Genomic DNA, 26,630 nt, shown 5'->3' with positions numbered 1-26,630 from the left:
TGATCATTCAATTTGTTCCTAAATACCCATTTGGTGTCGATTATGGACTTATCTAAGGGTTTAGGTACAAGTTCCCAGACTTGGTTTCTATCAAATTAGGCTAACTCTTCCTGCATAGCAATGATCCAGTCTGGGTCAGGTAGAGCTTCTTCTATAGTCTTAGGCTCAATTTTAGAGATAAGTGCAATCTGACTCAGGTTTCTATAAGAAGCTCTAGTTCTAACTCCTAGGTTTGGGTCACCCAAAATTTGGTCAGGTGGGTGAGAAGTACTTATTCTGGTTGGTCTTATACTTGAGTCAGTAGTTGGTTCCTCGGGTCTAGTGTTAGGTTGAATTTCTTCATCTTCTATAATTCTTGGGTTAATGTCAATATTTTCATTTATATTAGGTAGGTTACTTTCTTCATCAAAGATTACATTAGTTGTTTCTTCAACTTTTAGGGTATTTTGGTTATAGACTCTATAAGCCCTACTGGTTATGGAGTGTCCTAAGAATATTCCTTGGACTGATTTGGGTGTGAATTTTCCTAAGTAATCTTTAGTGTTTAAAATGTGAACTTTACATCTAAACACTTTTAAATAGTTCAAGTTGGGAATTTTATTATAATATATTTCATAAGGGGTTTTATTATGTAATTTGTTAATCAGAATTCTATTTTGAATGTAGTTTGCTATATTTATTGCTTTGGCCCAGAATTGATGATTTAAGTTGTACTCATTTAGCATGGTTCTGGCGACCTCTTGTAGGGTTCTATTTTTATGTTTCACTAAACCATTCTGTTGGGGAGTTCTAGGACATGAAAATTCATGTTTGTATCCATTAATTTTATAAAATTGGGTAAACCTATGATTTTCAAATTCGCCTCCATGATCACTCCTTATTCTTTTAATTTTGGTATTTTTTTCATTTTCTATTAACTTGCAAAAATTATTAAAAGCTTCAAAGGTTTCATCTTTTGTTTTTAGAAATTTTACCCAAGTGTACCTAGAGTAATCATCAATTATTACTAAGCAGTACTGATTCTTGCTTAATGACTTGGCTCCATGTGAGTCAAATAGGTCTAAATGTAGGAGCTCAAGAAAGAAGTCAGTTCTATCTAGGTTGGTTGACTTGTGAGTTGATTTGGTTTGCTTACCTTGTTGGCAAGCTTGGCAAATTATATTTTCTAGGTTTTTTAATTTGGGTAGCCCTCTAACTAAGCCATTTTGACTCATTTTTGAAATGAGTTTGACATGGGTGTGACCCAGTCTTCTGTGTCACAGGTTGGTTTCCTCTTGTTGTGTCAAAAGACACTTTATTGAGGATAGGTCAATTATGTAGATGTTATTTTTCCTAAGTCCCTTAAGTATGACTTCGGGGTTATCAATACTTTTAACTAAACACCCAGAATTATTAAAAATAACTAAGTAGTCACTATCACACAATTGACTTATACTCAGTAAATTAAAGTTAAAATTTTCAACTAATAAAATATTTCGAATAATGAAATCAGAATTAAGTTTGATATTACCTTTTCCGATTACCTTAAGTTTACCGTTGTTGCTGAATGCAACTAATCCTAGGTTCTTGTATTTGAGCTTTGTGAATTTCAACCTATCTCTAGTTATATGTCTGGAGCATCCACTATCCAACATCCATTGATCCAATTCCTATACATAAGGTACTTGAATTGAATTCTTTTTAATGGATCAAAGAATAGATTGATTGAAATAAGCTCCTTAATTTTCCATCTCACCCCATCTAGGGTGATTGTGAGATGATTGAATAATTAAAATATTAAGTTAATTAAATTTGAAAAATATTAAGTTAATTAAATTTTAAAAATGTTAAGTTAATTAAATTTACAAAATATTAAGTTTAATTAATTTTGAAAAATATTAAGTTAATTAACAATATTAAGTTAGTTAAGTAATATTAGGTTAATTAAGTTAATTAAATTTGAAAAATATTAACTTAATTAATTTAATTTTAATTTTAATTTAATTTCTTAATCAATTTAATTTTAATTTAATTTCTTAATCAATTTAATTTTAATTTAATTTCTTAATCAATTTTAATTATAATTATAATTTTAATTTAATTCAATTTAAATTTAAATTTAAATTTAATAATTTAATTTAATTTAAATTCTTAATCATCTCACCCAATCTAGATTTTTCAAACAGGGAATCCTATAATTTTGTGAGATGAATTAGGTTCAATTATGGGGTATGATTTAACTTTATGTTAGATTCAGGTTTAGCTTTGGACTCGACAAATAGGCATTCTCTAATAAACTTCTGGGCTATGGTGAGTCACTTGGACATCATTAAAGTAACTATGCCTTCGAGATTTTTCAAATAGTTCTATCCACTGAACTTAATACAAAACCTTGGTCTAACTAGTTAGGATCCATAAAGGGTAGCTTCGGTCAGTTCCACTTAGCCAAATGCACCAGGTCGAAGCCATATCTTCCTAGAGATGCATAGACTAAGCTTCCCTAACGTACTATCATCCAATACTTCACCAGTACCGTGGGTCAAGTTAAACTTAGTCCTTTTTTATTCTAGCCCTAATTACCCTGTCGGGTAGATTGCGTTTGGTTACCCTGTCGGGTAGATTCCTTTTGGAGGTGCCAGCTATTCTGGAGCCTCCATTATTGATTTTCCTTTTAACTTGTTTTTAAATTTTTAATTTTGAATTATATTCCTTTAAATTTATTTGTTAGGATAATTTTTATTTATTAATTATAATAATTTTTCTTTTTGCTCCCCCTGGATCATAGCCTCGATGAGGTCTATTAAGGTAATGTACTTGATCCTTGGGGACCCAATATTGACCAAGTCTAACTTGATTGACCAAGTTGGACTTGGGTACCCATGCTTGGACTAGTTTACTATTTGGTTTGTTGACTAAGGATAGATAAGATCGATATTTCCTTTTGGATTTAAAACCTAGTCCATTTCTATTGTAAACGACTCTTTGAGTCCCAAGAATTAGGTCAAGGTTCTTGGACCCCAAAGAAAACCGTTCTAGGGTCTTCTCCAAATCCTTGACCTGAGTTTTCAGACTCGAATTTTCTTCCTCAAGCTTTTGGACTTGAGTTGAATTTCCAGTTTGAACTGGTTCAGGCAAGGATTTGGAGTTAGTCACTTCTTTAAGGATCGTTATTTCCTTTAGAAGTGATTTGACCTTAATGTTTGATTTTGCTAATTTGCGTAATAAATAATTCACTAAATTATTTAATTGAGGAATACTTACAGAGGGATCAGGCCCTTCGGAAACGGATACGGATCCGTGGCTTCTTTCCGATTCAGCTTCCGATTCGCTCTCGCTCTCAGACACGTTGATTTGATCCCGGGCCATTAGCACGAGGAGGCTCGTCTGGTTGAGCTCGTCGTCGGTATCTTCTTCTGAAGATTCCTCAAAAGTTGCTTTCAGCACCTTCTTCTTTCTTTGCTTCTTCGCTTCTTCGTTTCCTTTTGATTTGGGCAGTTGGCCTTGATGTGCCCCTTCTGGTTACACCCATAGAAGATCACCTCGAACTTGACTTTTGAACTAGGTTGAACTTCCTTGGATTGTACTGCTTTCTTTAGGTCTCTCTTGTTGAAGCCCTTCTTTTTATTGTAGAGCTTCTTCACAAGGTTCACAAGTTCTGTTGTTAGTTCGTCGTCTTCATCGTCTGAGTCGGGTTCTTCTTCAGATTCCGGTTCGGTTCTTCATCGTGATCTCGGTTTGCGAGTTCTACTGGTACCTGCAAGCAAAGCTACACCTTTCTCGATTGGCTGCGCATTAGTCTGCTCATGTAATTCAAACTCAGAAAATAATTCATCTAATTTTATACAAGATAAATCCTTGGAAACTTTGTAGGCATCTATCATTGATGCCCACAGTGTGTTCCTTGGAAAAGAGTTGAGTGCGTACCTTATGACGTCCCGATTCTCGACTTTCTGCCCGATTGCATGGAGGGAGTTGAGAATATCTTGTATGAGTGCGTGGAGTTGACTCGCTGTCTCTCCTTCCTGCATCTTGAGATTGTATAGTTTATTAAACAGTAAATCTCTTTTACTCACCTTGGTATCGGAGGTGCCCTCGTGGAGTTTGATTAGTTTCTCCCATAGCTCTTTTGCGCTGGAGAATTGTCCAACTCTGTTGAGCTCCTACTTGGTCAGACCACATTGGAGTATGTAGGTTGCCTTTGCGTTTGCCTCTACTTTCTTTATTAAGGATGTGCCATAGTTCTGGTATGATACTAATTTGCCTGAGTCGTCAAGTGGGAGTTCAAGGCCTGTCTTGGTGATCATCCAGACTTCGAACTGGGTTTGCAAGTACGCCTCCATCCGGCCCTTCCAGTACCCGAAATCATCTCCGGTGAAGAGCGGTGGTCGAGCGGTGCTATAACCTTCTTGAAGTGCCATTTTAAAACCTGCACACACACAAAAAATTTTGTTCCAAGACTAGGTCTTGGATTAGTAGTGCGAGATGTAAAAAAAAATGAACTCGAGTGGTGTTGCACCAACTTCGAGCAAAAATCGATTCGAGCGAGAAATAGATCGGGATATAGTAATTATACTAATTTCGGTCGACTCCGAAAAAAAACTGAAAATACCACAAAAAAATTGCTTGATTGGTGGTTGCACCAAATCGAAGCGACCCCGCTCTGATACCAATTGTTGGATCAAGAAGCGCTAGAGGGGGGGAGGGTAAATAGCGCTCGTGGCTTTCACTCGTTTCAGAATCGGAAAACAATCGAGTAACGTAGCGGAAATAATAAAAACAAGCAACACACAAACACAAGCTGTTTACTTGGTTCGGAGACTGTGACGACTCCTACTCCAAGGCCCACACTCATTGAGCGTTTACGTTGGGCAACAACTATAATCATGAAAAATATTACAAACTAAGTACAATTATGAACTGAAATAAACTTTATACCCACAACAACTAGATTGAAACTGAAGCTCCGGGTCGTCGGGATGTCGCTATAGGACTTCGGGATCGTCTCGTTAGCAGCTTGTAGCGTAAGGATTGCTTAGTCAATGTTATAATGGTCATTGCTCGAGATGCCCTTTTATTGGACGTTCAAGGCGCCTACAATGCTAGCCCAAGGCGCCTCAAACCAAATTTTTATCTCGGATAGAACGCTGAGATGAGCTTCGGATCGCTGCCTCTTATCCGCCTGGAGGCGCCTTCAACGCCACTCCAAGGCACCTCCAATCCGCGGTCCAAGGCGCCTTCAGTCCCCATTAAGGCGTCTCCAGCTCCTCTGCACAGCTGGCTTCGGCTTGCACCCGAGACGCCTCCAAGCTCCATGGAGGCGCCTCGGACACTATTCATCCGAGGTGAAGTGTGTTCATTGTTGGTGCAATATTCCCTAGGTCAAGGTTGACCTGTTTGACTGGGCTTAAAGTGAGTCAAGCTCGAGTCTTGATGATTTGGTTTCGATGTTCGACAATACTTGTAGACAACACATGAACATTGCAGGTGCAATTGTTCATGTGGGGAGATTGTGAAGGAGAGTCAAGTATGTCAAGGTTGACTGGATACTTGACTGAAAATCCTAGTGAGTGAAGCTAGGTGAAAGTCCTGGTGAGTGAAGCCAGGCAGATGAGAAGACCTAGTGAGTGAAGCTAGGCAGAAGGGAAATCCTGGTGAGTGAAGCCAGGTGAAAGTCCTAGTGAGTGAAGCTAGGCAGAAGGAAAGTCTTAGTGAGTGAAGCCAGGCACGGGAAAATTCAGATGGGTCAAGGTTGACCAGACATCTGGTGAAAGTCCAAGTAGGTCAAAGGGATTGACCGGATACTTGGCAAGAGGAGAAAAGTCCAAGTGGGTCAAAGGAATTGACCAGACACTTGGTGAGAGAGTCCTAGCTGGTCAAGGGTGACCGGATGCTAGGTTTTATGTACCAAAAAGTCATGGTTGACTGGATGTTGGTTTAGGGGGCTTTGGACTTGCTTTTGGGCAAAAACCGAGATCTGGATCAATCAGCCGATAGATCCAGCAGATCTGGATTGATCAGTCGATCGATTGGATCATGCCCAATCGATCAGCTGATCGATCGGGTGAGTCCCCAGGAACATAACCCCTTTGGATCGATCCGTGGATCGATCCGTGGATCGATCCAGAGATCCCAATCGATCAGTGGATCGATTGGGAGCTGCTGTTTGTGCGCGATAAGCCCTGGATCGATCAACCAATCGATCTAGGCTATTCCAGAGAGCACAGAGGCACTCTGGATCGATTGGTTGATCGATCCAAAGCCTCCCCGATCGATTGGGAGCAATCCAATCGATCGGGATCCGACCGTTGGCGTCGTATTTAGCTGCAGGTGAGCGTTTCCTTCAGGAGACTTACGACATTCATCTCAGATCTTCACCAGCGACTCCACAGCTCTCTCTCAAGTTCAGATCGCCAGTTCTTGAAGATTCTTGGAGGTTCTTCCAAGTCAAGAGGCGAATCAAAAGCAAGAAGAGAAGTTAGGGTTAGGGTTTATTGTAAGCTTTTGCTTGTATTTCATATCCTTTCATTTCTTCTTGTATTGAGAGTTTGTAAAGGCTTCTCCGCCTTCGGTAGTTACCGTAGAGGAGTGTGTTTCATAGTGGAGGGTGTGTGAGTGTGTGGATCCTTGGACTAGTCACATCCTTTGGAGGTGGATACCAAGTAAATCTACTTGTTAGTGTTGTGTGAGTTGTTTCTTGTTCATTTCCGCTGCACATCGTTGAAGAAACAAGCAACGCCGACCACGAGCACGCGACGAGCTATTCACCCCCCTCTAGCTACTTTTCAGTCCCAACAGGTGGTATCAGAGGAAGGCCGCTCTTCACCGGAATCATCGCCGGAAGGGGCAAAGAAAACAAGCAAAGCTAGAGGGTGAAGAAGTTGGAGCAAATTCATCAAAGTCAAAGAATTCAAGAAGCTCAACTTCAAGATGCAATTCCAAGATGGACTTGGATTTGACACAAGGGTGGCTCCACCGTACACATCTACTAGTTTCGATCTTTGGAAATCAAGGATCGAAAACTTCTTAATGGTGGAGATAGAGCAATGGTTTGCTCTAATGGAAGGCTTCGAGGCTCCAAGAACTTCAAAGGGCAAAGTCCTCAAGAAAAGCAATTGGAGCCAAGAGCAAATCCAAAGATGTGAGGCCAATGATAAAGTGACCAAGCTTTTGGTCAATCTGTTGCCTAGCCACATTCTTGGAAAAATTAGAGAGTTCGAGAATGCCAAGGAGCTTTGGAGCAAATGGCATCAATTCATGAGATCCCCTCCACTGTACAAAATCAAGAGGAGGACTCCGAAGTTGAGAGATGCTCAACTTCCGAAGAAGAAGTCCAAGAAGAAGCTTCATCTTCAGAGGAATGCAATGAAGAGGGCAAGGAGGGAGCATACTCCTTGTTCCATATACAAGATGAAGATGAAGAAGCCTCCACCTCTAGGATTGAGGGGGAGCAATCTTTGGTGACACCGGATCAAGAAGAAGGAGAAGCTTCTACATCCGGGTCAAGAGAAGAAGTGGAGGAAGAAGCTTCCACCTCCACAAGTCAAGCTAAATCAATGGGAGGAAAATCATTTGCGGATCAAGAGGAAGCTTCTACCTCCGGATCCAAAGGAGAAAGTGTCACCCCTACATAAGAAGGCATAAATATTTCAATTAATAATAAAAAACATATTATATGTTTTGAGTGTAGGAAGAATGGGCACTACAAGAGCAAGTGTCCCAACTTGGCCAAGAAGAAGGGCCAAGTGGCATCAAAGGGCAAAGAGAAGCCCAAGGAGATCGCTCCCGGAACAAAGAAGAGCAAGGAGCACATTGTGTGCTTCTCTTGCAATCAAAAGAGACATTATCGAAGTCAATGTCCCAAGGGGAAGAAAGCGGTCAAGGCTCAAGGAGGAAGCTCAACTCAAGGGGGAGCCTCTAAGGTAAAAAGGAAGGTAACATTTATTGTGCCTACTCCTTTAAATAATGGTAAAAAGCATGATAGTTCAAATTTGTATCATTTCAATGCTATTTACCATGAAAATAGGAGGCATGATAAAGGTAAGGAAAATCATGTAGCTTATTATGCTAAAACCTCCCAACCTAGGTTTAGAAAGGTAGATAAGAATTTAGGCAAGAACCCTAAGGATTCTAGGTATTTGTCTAAGAAAAAGAAAAGTCATGATTTTAGTGAAAAATCTATGGTTGAGGGATTATGGAAGGAAAATCAAGTCTTGAGGTCAAGACTTGATAAATTAGAGAAGACCCTTAGAAAAATCAAAAATGAAACACAAGGGTTTAAGGGTAAAAAGGATACAAACCAAAGGCTAAGAAGGATGTAGTCTCTTACCATAAGGTTCCATATAGCTATGGAACCAACCCTAGGCTTAGTGGGCAAGCCAAAAATACTAGGGAGGTCATCCCTAAGAGTATTTTTGCAACAAATGTGACTAAGACTTCTAAGAAGTCTAATAAAGTCACTAAGAAGGTCACAAGGGAAGAAATCCCTAGGGTTGCTGTAACGCCCGAAAATTCTCAAACTTGCATTAGAATTATTCTGTGATTTTTTGGAATTTTTAGATATTTTTCGGAATTTTCCGAGTAGCGGAAGTAGCAAAAATAATTAGAAAACGAAAACGGCCTTAGCGGGAATTGAACCCGAGACCTATGGCTTAGGGATAATGCTAGTAACCAGTTGAACCCAGCAGGGCCGTGCTGAAAGAATGAGGAACCAATTATATTTATATTGGAGTTGGGTTCAATAATCCACTTAATATAAATAGGAAACTTAAAGAGGGTTTGGTTTATTTTAAGATTTTGGTTCGGCAAAATCCCTCTCCACCGAAGCCCTCACGCCAACTCTTCTCCTCTTCCTCCTTCTTTCAGCGCCACACCAAGGAAACCCTAGGGTTCCTTCCCTAGGGCCCCAAGGATATTTTCAGGCGACGATTTCAGCACGAGGATGTTTCCCTTCGCGAGTAGAGCACGTGGACGTGAGTAAATCGTCGAAAGGGTCATCTCCACCGGAATTTCAGCGATTAGAATCGTAAGAAACTTCATACAGGAGGTAAGAAACCCCTCACCTGCAGTATAATAGCTCCGTTTGGATTGTCTGTGTATTAGTTTAGTTTTATGTAGGTTTTGTCGACATGTAGGGTGTTTTAACCCTCCTCGCAGGTTTAGGGATTTAGTTGAGCTCCTTTAGATGGGCCGGACACGTTTACGCTCTTCAGTTTGGGGTTGTAGACGTTGTCGGGTGCCTAAAGGTGATCTCCCTAATAAAGAGGAGAGTTGGGGCACACTAGGTGTTCGACAAAGTAACTAGATCAGTAAAAAGATGCAACTTAGGCATTTTAATAGCTCAGTTAAATGCATTAGAAGCATTTAAAACAGCAAATCAGTTTATTTTAGCTTACACGGGACTACGGTCCAATGGGTGGGCTCCCATAGTCGCCTCTAGGTTTAGATAACCTAGCTCTAGGTTCAGATAACTTAGAAACAGCAAGTTAAAACAGTTAGCTATATTCAGTATTTTATTTTCAGTGGCACTGTACTGGATCAGATATCCATTGGGTTGGACTCCCACAGTCGTCCCTAGGTTTAGATAACCTAGCTAACCCTACTAAATTCGGGACTTGTAAACCCGGGTCTAGTTAGGGATGCGCGCACAGCAAGTACAGTTGCCGGGCCCAAACAACATGATTATGTATTTTCACTTATATCTATTAGCTTTCAAAGTTTATTCAGATATGTGACTATAGCATCAGAACAGCACTAGTTTAGCTCAAGTATAGTTTCAGTTTCAGTTCGGTTTTCAGCATAGTTTATTCTAGTTGATGCTATGATATGATTATATGCTTAGTTTATGATGCATGCCATGTTTCAGTGTTTATACCATGTTTCAGTATACCATGCTTTAATAAGCTCAATGCATGTTTTCAAATAACATGATTTGTAAAGCATATTTGCATCGCTTGCATGTTTTTGTGAGGTAGATGGTTTCTTACTAAGCTTTAAGCTTACAGATACTATTTTTCCTTATACTGCAGATAAAGGTAAAGGAAAGATGGACTAGCAGAGGGAGCTGGAGGACAATGCAAAGGATGGTGTGTGTGGCAGGAACTGGAATAAAAGACCTTGGAGAGTTTAGCAAATTAGAAACTAGTTCTTCCTTAAGACATTTTCTTATACTTTGGTTTTTATGCATTCCTAGTAGTTAAAGGTTATGAGTTGATGAACCATGCTCCATGTCATGTTGGAATGTTAGCTATATGTTATTGGAATGTTTATTATGCATTAGTTAGTGGTTATGTGAGATCTTCGGCACGAATAAGTGCTGAAATCAGAGTTTTAGGTGAAATCAGAACTCTGATCGGTCTCCAGACCGATCGGAGCCTGGGCAGTGCCACTGGATCGGTCGGCCGACCGATCCAGACAGATACAGTATGCTACTGTATCCTCCTGGATCGGTCAGCCGACCGATCCAGCACGATACAGTAGCGTTCCAGGAAGCTTCAGGTGCCTGGATCGGTCAGCCGACCGATCCAGACATACCTGGATCGGTCTGCCGACCGATCCAGCCACACCTGGATCGGTCAGCCGACCGATCTAGTTGGGAACAGAACGACCGCAGCTCTGATCGATCTGTGGATCGATCGGCAGGTCTGTGAGTAGTTGGGATGTTCAGTTTCTCCTCCTTAGCATATGCACACCAGCAAAGAAGGTCTTCAGACCTTTCTTATCAGTTGTATCCGTCATTAGTAGAGTAAAATTTTAATTAGCCCAGTTTTTCGCACAGTATAGTTTAGCATCATTGTGACGATCGGCCTTACAGCCAGTGATCAGAAGGCGGGTTGTTACAGTTGCCCTAGAAAAGATGACCAAGGCTTCTCAGAAGCCAAACAAGGTCACTAGGAAGGTATCTAGGGAAGTTATCCCTAGTGAGTACCTAGAGCATCCAAGGAGCACCAATAGGTTTTGGGTTCCTAGGAGCATTTTCTCTACCCCATAGATGGGTTAGAGAGTGTCAACTCTATGAAGAAGGGTAGTTAACCCAACTTTGAAGAAATTGACACTCAACGAGCATTTTCAAGGGTATTATTAACCTTTGAAAATGAAATGGATTTATGATTTACTCTTTGAAAGAGTAAAATGTGCCAAATTTGAGAAGTATTGAGTTTATTTTAAAATGGCACATATTGGGAAAACATAAGGAAATACCAAGTTGAGATTGTGGTATTTTCTTAGTGATTACTCTCTTGGAATAATAGATATGCCAACATTTGAGGAATGTGCTTAATTTTAATTGGCATAAATTTAGTCAAGAGAGATAGAAATGTCAATCTAGATTCTTGGCATTTTCTTGAGGAAATTGGGCAATCTAGGGTTTAAGTTTTAGGTTTAGCTATGTGCTTAAGGATACTTAGATAGATAATCTAGGTATATTTTATTTATGCTAAACCTTGCCATGTTTGCTTGCCCATTATATGCCATGACATCATGTTTTATTTTTGCATTCATACCTTATGATGAAAAACACAAAAATACCATGTCATGACATACATCCATCATGTAGTTATCAGAAATTTTCTTTTGAAAATTATTTCTTTTTAATGTATGCCATAACATATAATGCATTAATTTTATTTCCTTAAAATTAAGGACAAATGACATTTATTAACAAGTGATAAAAATTTATTAACGTGTGGTACAAGTGTATCAACAAGTGACGTCCTAGGTGGATGTTCAATATCCACAAAATGCCTAGATAGATATGCATGATCCCTAGATTAGGGAAAAACCAAAATTTACATCTCACAAAGACCTATAAGATGACTTGTATGTGTTTTGTGCACAATAGATACAAGTGAGATATAAGGATGATGAACAAAACTCAAGATGTTGATTTAGTGCATTCTTTTGAGTTTTTAAGTTCATCAAAACACATAGTTATGTGTTTTCCCATCATTGGGAAAGCTAATGTACAAGTCATGTGCATTAAGCCCAAGGAACATGGTGGGATATTGGTTTTGAAAATATTTTTAAAATGATTTTGGAAAACCTTGGTGAAGGCTATCTCTTGATAGTAATCACCAATGAATATTTAGACACAAACTTGAAGAAAACACTAAAATTTTTGTAAGTTTTCAAGTTTGTGTCAATCTTTGAAAATATGAAGTATTTTCTTAGAAAATTATTTTTCCATGATAAAGTATACCCTAAATAATATCTACACAAATTTTTATGATTTTTAAAATTTTGTATATTTTTCTAGGGGTTTCTGAAATTTACTAAAAGTGAATTTCAGAAATATCGGGACCTCAATCGATCACCCGATCGATTGAAGGGTCTCAATCGATCGGGCTTTCGATTGAGAGCAAGCTTCTCGCGAACAGAAGCCGTCTGGGTTGATCCACCGATCGATCCAACCCTCCTGAATCGATCAGTGGATCGATTCAGCATGGTCCGATCGATTGGGACCCAACTCCAATCGATTGAAGTTGCTGATTTTGGCTGGTAAAGCCTGATTTCAGCACTTTTGAACCATGGTTAGTCTAGGTAACCATTCTAAACCCTTAAAAATACATTTGTATACATAAAAAGGGTATTTTCATGTTGAAAACAAGGATGGATTAGTTAAGGAAGACTGAATTGAAGTTTTGGTTGAGGTTTGTTTCAATATTGAACTTTTGAACCTCAAAACTTCTAAATTTGGGTTTCCTAAAGGTTTAGGGATTCCAAGTCATTATTGGTGCAATGACAGAAGTTACCACCATGTCTTTAGGGGGAGGGACTCTTTAAAGACATGAAAACTATTTTTTCATGAACCTTGGAAGGTGGTTAACCTTCTTTTCAGAACATGCTCAAGGTTGAGCGTTTGAACTTTAATGGGGAGTGGATATCCTCATTGTTCAAATGGCTTAAGTTAAAAAAAAACTCACGGATGGGCATTTGACTACATTAATCGGAGAATGTAGGGTTAAGGATAATGAAGGGTATGAGACTTTCATTATCGTATTGATCACAACGAGTGAAGTTGTGAACAACGATGAGCAACTCTTTAGGGGGAGAGTCTCAAAGGGGAGAGTCTCAAAAGGGAGAGTTTTCAACAAGTGAATTTGTTGATGTGTGCCCAAGGATGGAGCATGTTGTTGATGTGTGCCAATAGGGGGAGAATGAAGGGTTTAAGTTAGGATTTCATTACCTAGAGGGAGTTTGCTCTCTAAGGAGGAGAATGAAGGGTTTAACTTATGCCTTCATTACCTAGTGGCATGAAGGAGGTTTAGGCTATGAGATTAGTCTAACTTACAAGTGGTATTGTCAAACATCAAAAGGGGGGAGATTGTTGGTGCAATATTCCCTAGGTCAAGGTTGACCTGTTTGACTGGGTTTGAAGTGAGTCAAGCTCGAGTCATGATGATTTGGTTTCGATGTTCAACAATACTTGTAGATAACACATGAACATTGCAGGTGCAATTGTTCATGTGGGGAGATTGTGAAGGAGAGTCAAGTAGGTCAAGGTTGACTGGATACTTGAATGAAAATCCTAGTGAGTGAAGTTAGGTGAAAGTCCTGGCAGATGAGAAGACCTAGTGAGTGAAGCTAGGCAGAAGGGAAATCCTGGTGAGTGAAGCCAAGTGAAAGTCCTAGTGAGTGAAGCTAAGCAGAAGGGAAGTCCTAGTGAGTGAAGCCAGACACGGGAAAATCCAGATGGGTCAAGCTTGACCAGACATCTAATGAAAGTCCAAGTAGGTCAAAGGGATTGACCGGATACTTGCCAAAAGGAGAAAAGTCCAAGTGGGTTAAAGGGATTGACCAGATACTTGGTGAGAGAGTCCTAGCTGGTCAAGGGTGACCAGATGCTAGGTTTTATGTACCAACAAGTCATGGTTGACTAGATGTTGATTTAGGGGGCTTTGGACTTACTTTTGGGCAAAAACCAAGATCTGGATCGATCCAGCAGATCTGGATTGATCAGTCGATCGATTGGATCATGCCCAATCGATCAGCTGATCGATCGGGTGAGTCCCCAGGAATAGAACCCCTTTGGATCGATCCGTGGATCGATCCAGAGGTCCCAATCGATCAGTGGATCGATTGGGAGCTGCTGTTTGTGCGCGATAAGCCCTGGATCGATCAGCCGATCGATCCAGGCTATTCCAGAGAGCACAGAGGCACTCTGGATCGATCGGTTGATCGATCCAAAGCCTCCCCGATCGATTGGGAGCAATCCAATCGATCGGGATCCGACTGTTGGCGTCGTATTTAGCTGCAGGCGAGCGTTTCCTTCAGGAGACTTACGACATTCATCTCAGATCTTCAACAACGACTCCACAGCTCTCTCTCAAGTTCAGATCGCCAGTTCTTGAAGATTCTTGGAGGTTCTTCCAAGTCAAGAGGTGGATCAAAAGCAAGAAGAGAAGTTAGGGTTAGGGTTTATTGTAAGCTTTTGCTTGTATTTCATATCCTTTCTTTTCTTCTTGTATTGAGAGTTTGTAAAGGCTTCTCTGCCTTCGGTAGTTACCGTAGAGGAATGTGTTTCATAGTGGAGGGTGTGTGAGTGTGTGGATCCTTGGACTAGTCACCTCCTTTGGAGGTGGATACCAAGTAAATCTACTTGTTAGCGTTGTGTGAGTTGTTTCTTGTTCATTTCTGCTGCACATCGTTGAAGAAACAAGCAACGCCGACCACGAGCACGCGATGAGCTATTCACCCCCCTCTAGCTACTTTTCGGTCCCAACATTCTTTTGTCCTTGCACTATGTGTTAGTCCACAAAATACACATATACCTTGCAAGACAAGGTTAGCACACATAAATACGATAAGAAAGGTATTTGACACTCTCTGGACTGTCCGGGTCTGACTTTGAATTTCCCACTGGAAACCCTAGGTCGACCCAACGCCTACTGTTCCCTCTGCGGGGAACGCGCCCTCACCTACTTCTTCAGGAGAGTTACCTGTTGCCAGTGCGATCCTCCAGATCGACTAGACTTTTGCTCAGTGCTCGATGCTTCCGGACTTGCTGCTGGACGCCCGCTCCCCGACCCGTCAAGTCTTCCACCTGGTTCGCGATACCAGAACTTTCCACCTAGGGTTACCACCCCTTAGGACTTTTGCCTGAAACCTTCGACCCACCAAGACTTTCCGCATAGGGTTTCCACCCCTTATGACCTAGGGTTACCACCCCCTAGAGTTTTCCACCTGCCTAACCTCAGTTAGGACTTTTGCCTAAGTATACTTAGGACTTTCCTGTAAGCTCATTCAAACTATTAGATCACAACATAACCTTAACTTTGAATCTTTTACCATTATCAAAACACTGGTTCGATCGTCGAATGCTTCCCACACCAACACACATGAGTCTAGATTGTAGGTTTTTACTTGAGAACAAGTAAAAGTTAAGTTTGGGGGTGGCAAAAGCCCTTAAAGGAGATGTTTTTGACTAAGGTGCCCATCATTGTTGGTGCAATACCTAAGGAGGTCCTTAGGAGTAAAAAATGTAGATATATTTTTTTGTTGATGTATGCTAAAGAGGGAGAAGAATGATTTAAATTAGAAACCCTAATTCTTTGATTTTAGCATAAGACTTGAAAAGTTAGGTTAAGAGATTAGTCAAACTTAAATATTTAGTCAAACATCAAACATAGAGAGATTATTGGTGCAATTAGCCTCCAGAGTTTTAATGGTTTGTTTGTTTAATATATTTAATGGAGTCTAATTAAGGTTGACCAAGTAATTTAGTAAAATTTGATCAAGTTAAGTGTAAAATCCAAGCAAGTCAAGGTTAATTAGATGTTTGGAAGTGAGTGAGAAGTCTAAGTAGGTCAAAAGTGACTAGATGCTTGGTAGTTGGTGGAAAGTCCTAGTATGGTACCAGGCAATGTTAGTAGAAGTCCTAGTGGATACTAGGTGGTCTGATGGGTTAGCTTGGAGCTAAACACTATGAGTGGAAGGCCTAGTGGGTATTAGGTCATGGAAGTTCCGGTGGGTCATTGGGAGCAGAACTAGTGGTGGAAGTCTTGGTGGATCATCTGGGAGATGAACACTTAGAAAATGTGAAGTCTTGTAGGAATGAGCTCTAACAAGGTAGAAGTCTCAGAGAAGTGAACTCTGAACATAGGAAAAATCCTAGGAATGAGTCCTATGTGGTGAGAAGTCTTGGAGGAATGAACTCCAAGCAAGTGAGCTCAGTAAGTCAGGTAGATTAAGTACTTGGCTTCTTTTGCATATGTTTTCTTATAGGAAGTTGGACTAGATGAAAACTTGAAAGACTGAAGCACAATTGAAGACCGGACCAAGCTGGAGCTACCCAAACTGGTTCTGGTGATCTGACCCAAGTTGGTCTAGGCTACCATAATGGGTCCAATCGACCGAAAGTCGAAGTGATCGCATTCAAGCAATCCAATATATGGATGAGGTTTGACCCAAGCGGCCAAAGGTGTTCTAGGCTATCGGAAGTCATGAAATGAGCTTGATCTAGAGTCAAATTGAATCAAACTTATAGCCAAGTCAATGAAGGTCCAAGTGACTGAAAAGGCTCCTAGTCAATAGGAAAAGTGTCAATCAAGCCCTATAAAAGAGGAGTCAAGGCACATGCATCTATCATCGGCTACAATCAAATCAATCATCTCTCTATAATTGGAAAACTTCTTTAATCTCTGCTCAATTGATCCTAGAAGTGCCAAAATAAGTACAAGCATGCTCAGGACTTCTATAGAGGATCAACAGTAATTGTTTATTTATTTTAAGTTTATCATTTCTATTATTATTTTTCTTGTGTTTATTGGAAATTTGTAAGAGATTTCTCTGCTTCATAATGTGATTCCTTAGGAGTTAAACTTCCATTTGTCCATATTTCTAGAAAGAGTATCTCTTCTTTTTCCTTCCCATTCCCATAAGAATGAATACTATGATTCGCATTTCGAACAGGCATAGATACAGCATCTATAGGATAACTTCCATCTTGAGAGTTAATTGTTGGTTTTGTACAATATCCGCGATCTCTCCTTATTTGTAATCCAATACACAAATCAATTGGTTCCGTCAGATTAGCTATATGTTGTGTTGTGTCAACTATTTCCACGGAAGGTGGTGAGATGATATCTTGAGCGGTTACGTATTTAGGGCCCTTGACGTAAATGGATGCGTCTCGAACTCCATGTATATTACTTCTCAATACAATTTCTTTCAAATTTAGTAAAATTTCATGTACCAATTCTTCAATACCTACTATCGTAGAATATTCATGTGGCACTTTCTCAGATTTTGCACATGTGATACATGTTCCTTCTATTTCTCCAAGTAAAGCCCTTCAAAAAGGAGAAATTTTAATGGATGATATTTCATGCATAGCCTTGGATGTAACACCTTGGGGAGTGTGAATCAAGTAAAAAATCCTGTTGTTCTTATCTTGTATTTTATTGTTTATTTATATTATCCGTTGCATACTGATCTTTATGCCTAGGAGAAGAAATGTCCATAGGGACATGACGATTCTAGGTTCAGAACACTACAAAAAAATCTACAATCAATAGCAGTTAAAAGACAATAGTTTTGAGGGAACCGTTATCTTTTTGCATCTTTTTTTTAATAAAGACAACAGTTTTTGAAAAACTGTTGTCTTTTAGTGTTGTTTGGAGGAGCTACGACAATGAATTTTTAAAACTGTTGTGTTTAACTATTGTTACAAGGGCTACAATAATGATTTTTTTGATCATTGTCTTTCTCTGCTTTTTTGGATTTCAAGACAACAGGTATTTTGATTAAAATATTAATTTCCTTAAACCTAAATATTTCACAAAGTCTCGATCGTCAAAAAACTCTCCCTTCCTTTGTCAAAAATCTGTCTCCTTTGTCAAAGACTCACCTCCATCTCCCCAACACTTCTCTGGCAACTCGACGGTGAGGCGTTCGACCCTTCACTACAACTCCTCTCACGTTCTTTGGCTTCTTGGCCCTGGCACTAACGAGACTCTTCTCACAGTCAGACTGATCTACCTTTGTTTTCCTTCGCTTTGGCCTGATGGCGCTCCTTGTTGTGGCGTGCTTCACGCCTATAACTCTAAGCCCCTCTGCCTCTCCTCTTCCTTGTCATCACTACTCATCGTCTCCACCGAGGAAGTGATTACTCGACTCCCGTGAACTCCACTGTCAGAAGATGTATGTTCTAAGTACCTCTGCATAAATCTATTTTTCACAAGATTAGTATAGGTGTGCAAAGAAAGTAGAGAAGCGCATCTCAAAGATTGTAAGTAAGAACAAATGTTTTCTTGTGCTCCACTTTAATGTAATATATTTTCCCCCAAAATTTATTCTTTTTATAACCATTAATGCATCAAACAATAACAATGAGTTTTTTGTGTGAATAAATTCATGCAAATAATATTGTGTGTATTTTTTAGGTGGGCTGAAGATTTTTTTTTTTCAATTGGTCTTATTTTTTGGCATGTTTTTAATCTCCATGCAAGGGTGAAGTCATTGGAAGTGGACTTGGGCGAAGAAACAAACACTTAAGAATATTATAGACTACATTACTGATATTATCTGCAAGTGAGTAGAACTTGACTACAATTATGGCGTCATACTTATTTCTGAAGGATTGATTGATTTAATTCATAAGGCATGAATTAATCCTTATTTTTCCTCTTTTTGCATGTTTGATATAAATGAGTAGACAAGGGATATATTAGTATTCATTTGTGATCCAGATATAAAATGTTGTATTAATATTTCTATTCTTTCTTTCCAGGTTCAACAACTTATTGCTGAACTAAATGAAATCCTAGCTCATGATGTAATTGATATTGAGGGGTTGTGGAAAAATAAACTTCAACAACAATCGAAAGTTCTCTTTGAATTTCTACCCCAGCAAATCCAAGAGCAACTCTTGTTGGAAATAGATCCACATGGAAATGTACAAGTGATGCAAACTATTTAATGATCATGCCATGTCAGTTCCTGTGCTATGGGTATTTTTGAAATGGCTAGCTAGTCATTTTGTTTATGGCTTATTTATGTTCTTGTACATGTTGCCAAAATTAAAATTGAGAAAATGCTTATCTCCATGGTTGAAATTGAGTTGCAAAAAAGAAAATTGGAGGATAAATATGCTAGAAATTTTAAAGTATAGCCCCACTTTTTTGGGCAAGAATAACCATATTACTTCAATTAGTCTTGTAGCTTTCTAGTCTCTTTGTATTTTTTTCCCCTGTTGATTGACCACTTCAGGTGAGGCTTGATTTTATGCTAAGATTTTTTAGGCATCATTGTAGAATCACCATTTACATCAAGAAATATATTAGATTCTATATAGAGTTTAAGATTTTTTTATTTTAATTTCATTATGGAATAACATAGGCTTCCTTTTGGTTTTTTAACCCCTTATTCACACATTTTAAATTTCTTAATTTTATTTTATGCCAACTTTACTTAGGTGTTTTTGGTTGTCCTTTATACTTTATTGTTTCAATTAGGAGTTCTACATTGCAGATATGAAGGAAGATGTGGCTTGCCAGCAAATTTTGATGCCAATTATTGCTATGCATTGGGTTATGCTGCAGGAGCCTTGCTATATTCTAGAAAGATAGGGCTCATTTCCTCAGTTTGTTATCTTCATCACTTACTGTTAAGAAGAATTGATATGTATTACTAGTAATTGCTTCATTTTATGTATCAAATTTTTCTATATAATTATCAATGCATTTGCTCGTGCATGCCACATCATTTTTTGTGTCATATGTATCCGTTTATGATTTGTATGAGTCATGCATGCCATGATTCTTAGACCACTATTTGATTTGGTAAACAATCTATGAGAAATCATTAGTAAAAGTCATTTTTTGTAATTCTAGTTCAATAAGAAAAAATGGTGAATCAATGGTTTCGTATTATACATTCCTTCAAACAATATGTATTCGACAAGTTCGCATTGATGCTTAAGATTATGTTGGACTTACTCCTTGTTACTCTTTAATTGGTTGAGGTGTGATGTGTATTTTTATTATTAATAATTTTTATTTATGAATACAAATGTTTGATTTACATTGTATTTCTTCTGATACTTTTGAATCACAACTAGTTGACTGTAACAATCATCTAGTTCCTTGTTCTAGGACATTTTCTAGTTGAGCTTGTTGGATTATGGATGCCTCAAATTCTTGCCATCTCTAGTTGCTACTTCAATTGTCTTTGTTTCTAGATACACCATTGATGCAAAAAGTCATTCTTAGGTAAGATAACTACTTGAGATAAATCTATGTCATAACTATATTGTGTTAAGAACTAAACTCTTTTAAATTTGCAGAGCAAGAAACTTACTGAGTGCATTGGCTATAATGGAGTTGACCTGAAGGATTGTATTTAACCTTAAGGGTGTGACTGACAAGTACTTTGACGATTGCAATGAGGAGGATACGAGTAACCACGCGAAGTATGAAGAACTAGCAAAAAAGCTTTGGGATTTAAGCGAGAAGATAGTTAAAGCCAATGAGCAAAGAACATTCAAGGCAAGAGGATAAGTAGCATCTACTAAGTTCCTTTAAGTTCATGTAATAAGATGTAGTCGAGAGTAGTTTTGAGTGCCTTCTAATTAAAATTTCTTTGAGTGTGAGTAATTATGTTTGTTATAGAAGTGTAAGGATGATAATTTGTATATTTATATTGGTTGTTAATTTAATAATATTTTGTTGATTAAAGTAGATTTGATTTTCATTCATTTTCTATTTGTCTATGGTATTAAAAGATAACAGTTTAAAATCTTTATAGAACTATTGTCTATCACATTTAAAGGACAATGGTTTTTAAACGTTACAAAATTATTGTTGTTAGTATTAAAAGACAACGGTTTAAAAATCATTGTCATTGAGGGGGGTCTTTAACAACACCATAAGTTATAATGATTTTAGAAGGACAAAGACAATGGATAAAATCTGCTGTCTTTTAGATTTTTTTTGTTATAATGGAGTGTTATGATTGGAGAACCAAGTTTTAAGGAAAAATCTTGAGGTCCTTGAGATGATCCTAGAAAAGTTTGTTAATGAGTCTAAGAACTTAAATGTGATGCTTGGGAGGCAAAGGCCTAATCATAATAGATAGAGTTTAGAATACTGATCTTCATCATCTAAGGTTGAGACTCCTTCATATTGTAAGGTGTCATTTGATTATGGTACAGAGAAGTCATCTAGAGTAAATTATGCTAGGTGACATTTGGACCTAGGAAGGTAGCTAAAGATGGAAGCTCAAGCAAGTGCTTCATGAGCCATGTTGGGACCACCATCTTTGAGTCCCAAGGAAGGGATGTTTGGGATAATAAAAGGGATCACAAGGTGTGCCAATATGGTTAAGGATGAATAGAGTTCAATCTTAAAAAAAAAAAAAAATAGTACATTAAGGGAGAGTTTCATGCGCGGAACATTTGAGGGTATGTTCCAGAAGCATGAAATTCAATTTGGAATGTATGAGATGCCAAATAAGCTAATGTAATAAGGGGCATTTAGTTTGTGCTTGGTAGATAGGATGAAAGGAAACTAAAACTAACACGATGAAGGATCATTTGAACAATTTAATTAGTTTTGGATTTTGTATTTAACTTGAGAATTGAAAGGATTTTTGGATAAAATCTAATTTTCTTAAGTAGATATGAGTTGAACAAACCTCTATGCAAGAGTTAGAATTTTTCAAAGGCTTATAGATTTTTTTTTTCTTCTGGAAATGACTCGATTGAAATTTTGATAAAAATTTGACTATCTCATAAACCAATCAATTGGACATAGTATAATCGAATGATACTGTAGTTGAGAAGATCAATAAAATATGTTGGTCTTTAGAGAGAGCAATTGACTAAACATGAGTATTAGTCAATTGGGTGAACATGGTAGGACTCGACTAATACATTGCAAAAAAGTAGAATTTTGGATTTTCACCTTGGGAAATTATCAGGGGGACTTGGTATTCATGTATGAAATCCAATGAAGGATTTGAATACAAGTTAAATATCATGTTAGATGAGACCAATACTTATGATCGCATAGTGGTGCATTTGTGATGTATGACAATAGGGGAGAGAAAAAATGTTTAAATGAGAAACTTTGTTCTTCTCTAGTGAGGTTTTCCTTCGTTGGGATTAGGAAGAACTTGATTTGTAATTAGATGGAGAAGAGAACAATGTTAGAGGAACCTTGTTCTCCTTTATCAATGAGTTTAAAAAATCCATATCTCTATGGGAAGCTTAGGCGAAAGGGACTCAATTAATTAGCCAACGAAAATAATTATAACTAACGTTGTTCTATTACAATGATTAGTGGTGTCAAAGTTTCTAAAGATTAGTTGATTAATGATAGATGGAGTCGACTAATGAGAATGAATTTAGTCATTTCAATATTGTTGTTTGGTTTATAAGTTAGGATTAGATATGATTACCAATACTATTATTTAGTTTACGAGAGGTTTGGGAATACAAATGCAATAAATATCATATTTACCCTTAAAACAAATCATAATATTCCTATAAGGTTTCTATACATTTTATCTCCAAAATTACTTATATGGTATTTTGTAATTATTTTCTTATTTACTATTCCTAATAACTTAAAATATATTTTATTGTCCCAGGGCATAGCGCAGACGATGGATGCATAGTATCTCTGGCGTAATGGCCAAGAGTCGATTTTCAAGAACTGACGACCTAAGTTTATCCAACATGCGCTTATGGCCTGCGTACCTGCATGTACCTTCCTTCATATCCGTGGAGCCAACACTAAGGGGTCGCTAAGATAGCGGATCTACCTTTTTAAAATATATTTTTTTATTATTATTTTGAAATAAAATTAGTTTTAATAATTTTGCACTACTAACTCCTATATAAACCCAAAGAAAATCAAGTGGAGTGGACCAAATTTTTCTAAAATAGAACTTGGGATTGGGCAGTTGAGATAAATCATGAGTAATAGAATTCAACGTCTTACTAACTAAGTACACATGAACTTTAGCATAATATTTTGCCAATTCTGGATCAATGACATTGACTAAGAAAAATTATATCAATAAAAGGTAAAAGAACAGGAAGAAGAATTACTACATCACAAGAAAATTTGATAAAATAGCTTTTACAAAATGATTGTGCTGCTATCACAAAATATCTTCTTAAAACTTGTACTATTATCACAAAATGCATTATAATATCTAGCTAAACCCAAACGACATATCAAAAAATATTTAAATATTATAAATCCAACCTTCTAACTATCCATGAAATAGTTTCCACAAAACCTAACAACTACTATTACAAAATCTAGAATAATACTCTTCCCTAAAGTCATTTCCATATAATGCAGTAATTCATTAAAAAAAAAAAACCCAGCACTGTTATCACAAAATCCAGAATAATAGATATCCCGAAGATAATTTTCACAAAATCTAACAAGACCATCACAAAATAAACCACTGCTATCACAAAATAAAACACAATAGTCATCCCTAAGGTAATTTTCACAAAATCTAGCAATGATCGATAAGGGTGCACTTTCACCCAATCCTCCTAGTTCTTAGCATGAAAGAGGAAAGAATTAGACGAACAAAGACCTCAAAGAAGGGTAAGGGAACATCTCGACACACGGAACATCTTGGTATCAACCCCACCCGTGAGAAGAAAAAGAAGGGTAAAAGGGAGGGTGACACCCGAATTAGGAAAGGACTATTGCTTGCTGGTGATGTGATTATGTGTTTAACTTCATGTGGGCGACTCAAGGCAAGCGTAGGAGAGGGCGCAGGAGAGGAGGAGGGAGGAGAGATAGACAAAGAGAGGGAGAAGAAGAGAGAAGGAGAGAAAGCCACTCATCGATGGTCTCGGCTAGACCAATGCGAAGATTTGGGGATGAAAACTAGGGTTTACCCCGGGAGGAGATGAAAACTAGGGTTTAGAGATGAGAATGAATTTTATACTTACAATTTTAATTGGATTTTGTGCATTACAGATTATTTAAGAATGATTCCAAAATACTTTATTTTCAAATCTCATCTAAAATCGGATAGAAATATATCATTATTAAAAAATTTGGTTAAGCTCAATTAATTTTATTTTATTTTTTTAAAATTTATTTGATTTTGATTTGATCGATTCTATTGTTAAGAGATTGCTCTCGCCCTGTGTACAAGTGCCGCATACTCAATTAATCTCCTTAACGTGTAAAGTTCTTATAGAAAATCGGCCCGTTTATTTAGTTTTCCAATTATTCTTCAAAAATTATCTGATGAGATTCAACGGGAGTTATCTGATGAGATTCAACGGGAGTACACGCGTACCGAACCCTGACGCGCGGGGCCGTCCGCAAACGCCCTTATCTCGCCTTCCACGGACTAATTTCCCGTCCCGTCTCGTCCATGAACCAGGTCGACATCCCGTCCACCTTCATGCATACGATAGTCTTTATAATTATCGCTGTCCCTCTTGCTGGCCACTGAAATCCTCCGCAAGCACCTCAAGATCTCCTCCATGGTCTCGAAGCCCAGCTCGCCGCCCGCACCAATATTATCACAAACAGAGAAGAGAGAACTCTTTAGATCCAACGATTCGACATGGAAGGCAACGGCGTGTTGCAGCGGTGTAAGCGACAAGGAAAAGGCCGCTTTCTACAAGATCCCCTCCGGCGACGGTCCCTACGTTCGAGCAAAGCATTTCCAGGTTCCCTTTCCCTTTTTTCTCTCCTAATAATGAGTGAACTGGATGTTAGTTCAGTTCTTTATTTGTTCTAAATATTTTAAATCTTCTTCTTTTTCTTTTCCCAACAAATTAAAAGCATTTACGATCTAAAGTATCTACAATATTCTTTTCATAATCATTGCTTACAATTGAAGATGATACATGAACGTTAAATTATACAATTGAAAACTAATTAGTTTCTGAATTTGAATGGCTTGGGCCGTGTAGCTAGTAGAGAAAGACTTAAGCACCTCAATCCTATGGTTCTGGAAGGCCATCAATCAGAGGGACAGAGTGGAGAGTGCGCTTAAAGACATGGCCGTCGTGATGAAGCAGCAAGACCGTGCCGAGGAGGCTGTAGAAGCCATCAAATCCTTTCGGCATCTATGCTCCGATCAGGCCCAAGATTCTCTCGATAACCTCCTCATCGATATGTACAAGGTATCCTTCTGATCTGATTGCTTCCTCCATGTTTATTTAATTTTGATGTTTGCGAGAATTAAGTCGACGAATCTTAATTATTTGCAGAAATGTGGGAGAGTGGAGGAGCAAATAGTGATGCTGAAGAAGAAGCTAAGGATGATATACGTGGGGAAAGCCTTCAATGGGAAGACCACAAAAACGGCTCGTTCTCATGGTAGAAAGTTCCAAGTCTCCATCAAGCAAGAGACCGCGCGACTCTTGGTATGCGATGTGTGAAGTGAAATAATGCTATTGCTTCGATAAATGTTCTGACTGTTATTGAGACTAGCTAACTAAGATAACTTTGATGTCTATACGTTGTGTAGGGTAACCTCGGATGGGCATACATGCAGCAAGAGAATTACATTGCTGCGGAGGCCGTGTACCACAAGGCGCAAATGATCGAACCCAATGCCAACAACGGTTGCAACCTTGGTGTGTGTCTCATGAAGCAAGGCAAGTACGATGTGGCACGATTGGAGATTAGTGCCATTGTGGACCAAGGTTACGCTTATAGCACCGACAATAAGGCATTGCAACGGGCGAAGAAGCTGTTGGATGAGATTGATCAATCCATCAATGCATCCGATATGAAGGGGATATTGGAGGAAGAAATGTTAAAGAGTTTAGACTTTTTGGAAGACTCCGATCAGAAAATCGTAGATTGGGTATCATTCAAGTCCAAGAGATTGCCGGTGTTCGAGGAGATATCTACCTTTAGGGATCAAATGGCCTTCTAAGTTTGATGTTTAGAAATGATGAACATAATGTTGTGAATATGTTCGATACCACCTAGATGTGAACAAGCACATCCTAGTCAATTGGGGGGAAAACAGCAAGAATAAGGCAAAGTTAGTTGGGTTAAGTGTTTTGGTAATTAAAGGGGAGAAAGGAAGCAAGTCTCTAAGCATTTAGGAAGAATGTTTACCAAATTATCTAGGGATAAATTGTTAGCATTCAGACTTGTTTTTTTTTTTTTAATGAAATGTATTTTTTTTTTCTAGAGCAAGCATATATTTGGAAATTTTAATCCTAACAATGAAGATATGAAAATTATCAGGAAAAAAACAAATGCCAAATTTTAATCCAAAAAACATATACACCAAACAGTGTCTCCGTTTGTTCCTAATACATGCATATGCTATAAGTATAACAACCTTTCCTCAACCTCCACTCTCACCAATTATTCATATATAGTTGAACTTCAAGGTATAGCGATACGTGAGATTTATTTTTCCTCGAAGAAGGAAGAACATTCAAGAATAGAGGGATTTAGTTTGTGGAATCTGAAGAATTTTTTGTACGTAATCGCTCTTTCGACAACCAGCAAGAAAATCCAAGACTTATGGGAGATCACTATAATTTTTTACAGATTAAGAATTTCAGTATTCTTATTTTCATGCTTTAGTATCTACATTAGTATTAGAGTCATGGTTCATACCAACTGCCATGTGAGGTAGCCTTAAACAAAGTCACTGGGAGGTATGGAGCAGGTCAAGAGTGACTGGATGCTCGCGGG

At 38.3% G+C, this 26,630-nt stretch overlaps 2 protein-coding genes and 1 pseudogene across 2 annotated transcripts; 2 read left to right on the top strand and 1 right to left on the bottom strand.

Annotated features, from left to right (window-relative positions):
- Positions 1–16,735: 16,735 nt before the first annotated feature.
- On the bottom strand, positions 16,736–17,435 carry LOC122048609 (DNA-directed RNA polymerase subunit alpha-like). Its single transcript, XM_042610156.1, has 2 exons — positions 17,404–17,435; positions 16,736–17,264 (listed from the first exon to the last, which is right to left on the bottom strand). Exons 1-2 carry the CDS (start codon positions 17,433–17,435, stop codon positions 16,736–16,738), a joined length of 561 nt encoding a protein of 186 aa, XP_042466090.1.
- Positions 17,436–17,977: 542 nt separating this feature from the next.
- On the top strand, positions 17,978–20,471 carry LOC122048608 (annotated as a pseudogene).
- Positions 20,472–24,406: 3,935 nt separating this feature from the next.
- Positions 24,407–26,140, top strand: LOC122046927 (protein SULFUR DEFICIENCY-INDUCED 1-like). The gene is made up of 4 exons (XM_042607887.1): positions 24,407–24,631; positions 24,878–25,090; positions 25,178–25,333; positions 25,438–26,140. The coding sequence occupies exons 1-4, from the start codon at positions 24,443–24,445 to the stop codon at positions 25,849–25,851; spliced, it is 972 nt and encodes a 323-aa protein (XP_042463821.1). The 5' UTR covers positions 24,407–24,442; the 3' UTR covers positions 25,852–26,140.
- The last annotated feature ends 490 nt before the right edge of the window (positions 26,141–26,630 follow it).

Source organism: Zingiber officinale, chromosome 2B (genome assembly GCF_018446385.1).
Source record: "Zingiber officinale cultivar Zhangliang chromosome 2B, Zo_v1.1, whole genome shotgun sequence".
Taxonomy (NCBI): Eukaryota; Viridiplantae; Streptophyta; class Magnoliopsida; order Zingiberales; family Zingiberaceae; genus Zingiber; species Zingiber officinale.
The sequence above is the reverse complement of the archived record's forward strand: the minus strand, read 5'-3'. Positions and strand labels throughout refer to the sequence as shown.

Coding starts and splice junctions, on each gene's coding strand:
- LOC122046927 (XM_042607887.1), top strand. CDS start 24,443: ATGGTCTCGAAGCCCAGCTCGCCGCCCGCACCAATATTATCACAAACA. Junction 24,632..24,877: donor TTCGAGCAAAGCATTTCCAG/GTTCCCTTTCCC, acceptor TGGGCCGTGTAG/CTAGTAGAGAAAGACTTAAG. Junction 25,091..25,177: donor TCCTCATCGATATGTACAAG/GTATCCTTCTGA, acceptor AATTATTTGCAG/AAATGTGGGAGAGTGGAGGA.
- LOC122048609 (XM_042610156.1), bottom strand. CDS start 17,435: ATGGACATTTCTTCTCCTAGGCATAAAGATCA. Junction 17,265..17,403: donor TCTCCTAGGCATAAAGATCA/GTATGCAACGGA, acceptor TCCTTTTTGAAG/GGCTTTACTTGGAGAAATAG.